Source organism: Xenopus laevis, chromosome 9_10L (assembly GCF_017654675.1).
Source record: "Xenopus laevis strain J_2021 chromosome 9_10L, Xenopus_laevis_v10.1, whole genome shotgun sequence".
NCBI classification, from domain to species: domain Eukaryota; kingdom Metazoa; phylum Chordata; class Amphibia; order Anura; family Pipidae; genus Xenopus; species Xenopus laevis.
In genome coordinates this window covers 78,526,880-78,531,794 of record NC_054387.1, presented here as the reverse complement: position 1 = coordinate 78,531,794, position 4,915 = coordinate 78,526,880, and the positions used below count along the sequence as shown (strand labels likewise).

The 4,915-nt window shown below is 40.3% G+C and overlaps 1 protein-coding gene across 1 annotated transcript; it reads left to right on the top strand.

The window, feature by feature from the left end:
• Positions 1–726: 726 nt before the first annotated feature.
• Positions 727–3,856, top strand: hoxd8.L (homeobox D8 L homeolog; the record flags this gene model as incomplete). The annotated part of the gene is given in 2 exon segments (NM_001089872.1): positions 727–1,172; positions 2,387–3,856. Coding segments are annotated over 2 exon segments (702 nt in total). The 3' UTR covers positions 2,680–3,856.
• Positions 3,857–4,915: the final 1,059 nt, after the last annotated feature.

Below are 4,915 nucleotides of genomic sequence, written 5' to 3'. Positions count from 1 at the left end.
TAGAAGTCAGGTGAAGATCCCTGGTACCTGTTATAGATGCAGTTCAATAGGGAAGGGGGCTTTGACCTCTCTGGTTCCCCTAGTGGTCGGAGTACTGCCTTTGACATGCTGAGGTTTTGTTTCCTTTGCTTTGCCAAGTTTTCTTATTTCAGTCACTATAACAATTAATCTCAGAATTGGATCTGGGACCACAGTGGTCTGAAATGTCTGTTATATATATATGCACAGGATGTCAGACATAAAGTACAAGAGGGGTGGGGAGGGGGTGCATGTGTGTGTCTTAGCAGTTACTTTTATTTCTCAGATGTACAGTGTTTGTACAGATAAAATCAAGGATAGAAAAGGAGATGGCTATATACAAGCACACAGACCTGCACCAGGCGTTGGAGAAACATATTATTATATTACTAAACACATAGGATTCTGGGGCTCAGCACTAGCAATAAGGCGCATTAACGCCGCTTTGAATCTGTGCTCGGTTAATGCGCGAGTATCCCTCCGCCAGCTCTGTGGCCCCAGTCCCTGCGCTTCCTGGTATGTGGAGCACATTCCCACCCCCCGTGGGTCCTTGTGGTGCCTGAGGAGAAGTAATTGGAAAGTGCGGCCAGAGAGGGAGAGAAGTAGATGGGCGCAGTGTGCCTAATAGGAAATGGTGAGGGCAGTGAGGCAAGTCATTATTCCATAGCGCTCAGCAGGATGAGCAGCAGTGGGACTGGCGGTGTTGCTGGGCTCTAGTCACTCACTCGCTGCTGCTCCAGCCCACATGAGTTCCTACTTTGTCAGTCCCATGTATCCCAAATACAAAGACGCCATAAATCCAGCTTTCTACGAGTGTCCCTATGGGCAGGAGGTTGGCAGCAGCAGCAGCAGGGCCCCGTTGGTATATAGCAGCAGCAGCAGCGCCCCTCAGGACTACTACCACCACCACCCCGGGACCCTCCCGAGTCCAGGCTACCAGCCGGCACCCTGTGGGATTACTTGCCACGGTGACCCCTCTAAGCTTTATGGCTACGATCATTTCCAGAGGCAGCACATTTTTACGACCCATCAAGAGTCTGAGCCGGTCCAATATCCTGACTGTAAATCGCCCTGTGCGAGTGTTGGAGCGGATCCAGAGCACTTACATCAGAACTCGCCTGCGTCTCACATGTTCCCCTGGATGAGAGCACAAGGTGGGCGCAACGTGGGCTGTGGGACTGGGCATCTCCTGCACACACTGTGTACATGTCAGGGCAGCTCTCTGCTTTTTTTATACACACACACACATATACTACTTCATGCATGTGCAACATAACTCTGCCTCTCTCTCTCATCTACTCACACATTACACCCATAGTACACGCCAGAAGTACTCACCACTCTCCTTCACTTTACACATTAGTGTACACAACTCTCACCTTACAATCCGTGCAAACTGCACATACACGCAGCTCTGTCTTACACACTCATCTTCCTCTCACCCGCCCACACAGACACACACAATGTACATGTCATGCTAGGTGTACACATCACTTACATTACACCCAGTATACACACACAGCACTCTCTTTGTTTCTCCCTCTTACACACAGAGGACTTCTACAACATACTTACTGTACACAACACTGTCACACAAGTATATTGCATTTATTACACGTTAGGCATTCAGAACATTCTTAACCATGAATACATTCGTTGTGTGTGCTTAGTACTACCAGGTGTACTGTTGTACTTTGCTCATTCTGTCACTGTGTATATAGTATAGTTATCCCAGTGATTCACACAGCCCTCGCACACTAAACTCAGGTACATACAACTTAAACACACGTACAACTAGTGCCCACAATACATGAGTTCATCAGGGTACAAACATTCCCACAACCATGCTGCACATTTAGTTCATTCAGACACTGCATCAAATGTTTGGAATATGCATAGAATACAGTATACGGGTGTTTACAGCGCCTATATGTTATATATATGTGTGCACACAGCATTTGTACACACTCATTGAAACACACAAGCTAACACAAACACGAATACACTAAATTCATCTTTCGCTACAGATAAACGTATTTATGTGGGTATATGTGTATATACACAGAAATCACTAGTGATCAATATACTCCACATTTCAACACAAATACACAGGGCACAGTTGTGCTTGTATTCATGTATATGTTTTAATTAAAGAAGTAACAGGAGTCAGTACACAGAAGCTAAGGATGAGGCCCTTAGTACACAGGAGGTACACGCCATCCCAGTCCAAACTCCCCTTATAAAGTCTATGAGGGAAGGCAAAACATAGAAATAAGGAGCAAAGAGCACATCCCACTGTACTCACACAGTACACGTAGTAGTAAACGCGCAGGATCTGAGTGTCTCTCTCTCTGTTTGTTTTGCTCAGTTGCCCCCGGTAGAAGGAGGGGAAGACAAACCTACAGCCGCTTCCAGACCCTGGAACTGGAGAAAGAATTCCTATTTAACCCTTACCTGACCAGGAAGAGGAGAATCGAGGTCTCTCACGCACTGGGACTCACCGAGAGACAGGTCAAAATTTGGTTTCAAAACAGGAGGATGAAGTGGAAAAAAGAGAACAGCAAAGACAAGTTCCCAGTCTCCTCTCAAGAAGGGAAAGAGGAGGCTGACAAGAAAGAGGGGATTCACCTGGAGCAACAAGGCAGAGAGGGCACTAACTGAACTTATTGGGGTTAATATTCCAAATTGTGGTATATGGGATGCACTGCACTCTGACTGCACCTCTCCTTCATTCTGCACAAGTCACCGGGGTGTATCACTACCTAAGAGACAGAAAGCAACGTCTGTGTGTATATGTATCTGCACACGCGCAAATGCACACTAGGAAATATGCCAATGTGGTTTTCTGTCACAGGGGCAACAGATTTCAGGCAATAAAACTGCAAAAATTAATTTCCTATCAAATAATTTTATATGTAGTTGTAATATACACGTTTTGTAATCAAAATCACGTGCACTCGAGGATCAGGGGACCCTATTTTTGTATATTTGTATGTTATATTTACGCAAACGCAAAATATATATTTTAAAATGAGAGGCGATAGCTCTAATGATTTTTTTTGTTGCCTAAAATGACCAAATTCAAGTTTATGTGTATTTTATTATAATCTATAATATGTCTTTCGATGCTGGAATAGCAACTCGTTTTCAAACTATAATGTATATATTTATGTTCTAATTTCAACTGGAATATTTTTTTAGTGAACATGTTACAATTGGGCTGATTAAACTTCAGTATCGCTGAGTAAACCACATTTCTAGAGGATCAGCTGAATGAACTGTTAGATCTTTATGCACCATAAACTATTATTTGAAATATAATTGAAACTATTAGGTAAAAATGAAGAAAAACTGCAGTTTTTAAGCTTAACAATTAAGTTATTAAAATGCACTATGCTATGTACGTATGTATGTGACTATAGACATTATATATATAATATATATATATATATATATATATATATATATATATATATATATATATATATATATATATATATATATATATATATTTACGCATTTTGCAATTAAACAAGCAGCAATGAACAATTTAATAGATGGAGTTAATCAATCTAAATATTTTACTTCCTGTCGTTAATTTATCTTGTTTCTCCCTATGATTCGAATAAGAGAATTGCTATTATTGTGATGTGTAATTATTTCGAGCCCCTTTTTTTCTTTGTGAAATTTCGGTTATAAATGAAATGTGTCTTATTCTATTTGAATCAGTTCTAATTAACTTAAGAATGAAATGTATTTTATTAGTACACATCGATTTTAAAAAAAAAATACAAACTGCTGCCTTTGGAGCCTTTGTTGAAATAAACGATTAAACCAAGGGTTGTATTTATTTTTCCCACTGTGGGGCTGGGAATGAATCCAGTTGAAGTCAATGGACATTCTGCACTTTATTGCTTGGGGGATATAAAATAGATCTGTGCTTTGAAGGGAGGGAACAAGGACCAACCACTTCCACCCTTAATTGGCAATCGCCTTTTCTTTAGTAAAAAGCAAGAGGCTGTGGCAGGTGACAATAAAATCCCACAATCCTCTGTTGTTCTAAATGACATTATGATAGGAAACAAGCCCATAAAATGCCCCTGTCACTATGGCTGTGAAGAGGGAATCTAATAAACAATAGGGCGAGTCTTTAAATGACCCTATCTCTCTATATTTCTGCTGCATTGCTGACTCTGGCTGCTGTAGAATTTCACTTATCACCCAGATATTGTTGTGCCTGTACCCAAATATGAGCAGAATCCACATAACGTGTTCCTGTTGCATTAACAATGGGTAACAGGGTGACATTACACTGAGCAAGTGTCAGGGAATTCCAAATATACTGCCCAAAACTGACTCTGCTAATTTATTACGCATATAAAAAGCTTACATTTAGAAACCCCCTAAAAAATATCTGGCTTTCCAGTCACCTTGGGCAAAATGCAAAATGCATAACCTTGAGTAAATACACCTAAATCTGCCCTCGACTTACCAACGTTCAAAGCCTCGCTGGTTGTTTTGGCTAAATAATAATATGTAGCAATGTGGTGTGGAAATGAATATGTGAACTTTAAAATGCACACTTTATGTGTGTCGTGGGTGTATTTTCTATAAAACACACGCACAGACTCAAGTGATGCACTCTGGTTGTGCACAGAATATTCGCACATAGCCACTTAATTTATTATGCAGAATATTTGGCATTTTATTTTATTTATTTTAGATGAGGATTCGTACCATAATTTGGATCAACATACCTTATGACAGCAGAAAAATAAATAACATCCTTTTTTTGTGGGTCTTTTGTTTTTTTTTTTGTTTTTTTTTTAGATTTATAGTTTATTTTAGATCTTACTCCTTAAGAGAAGTATATGAAGATACAATGTATGTATATGTT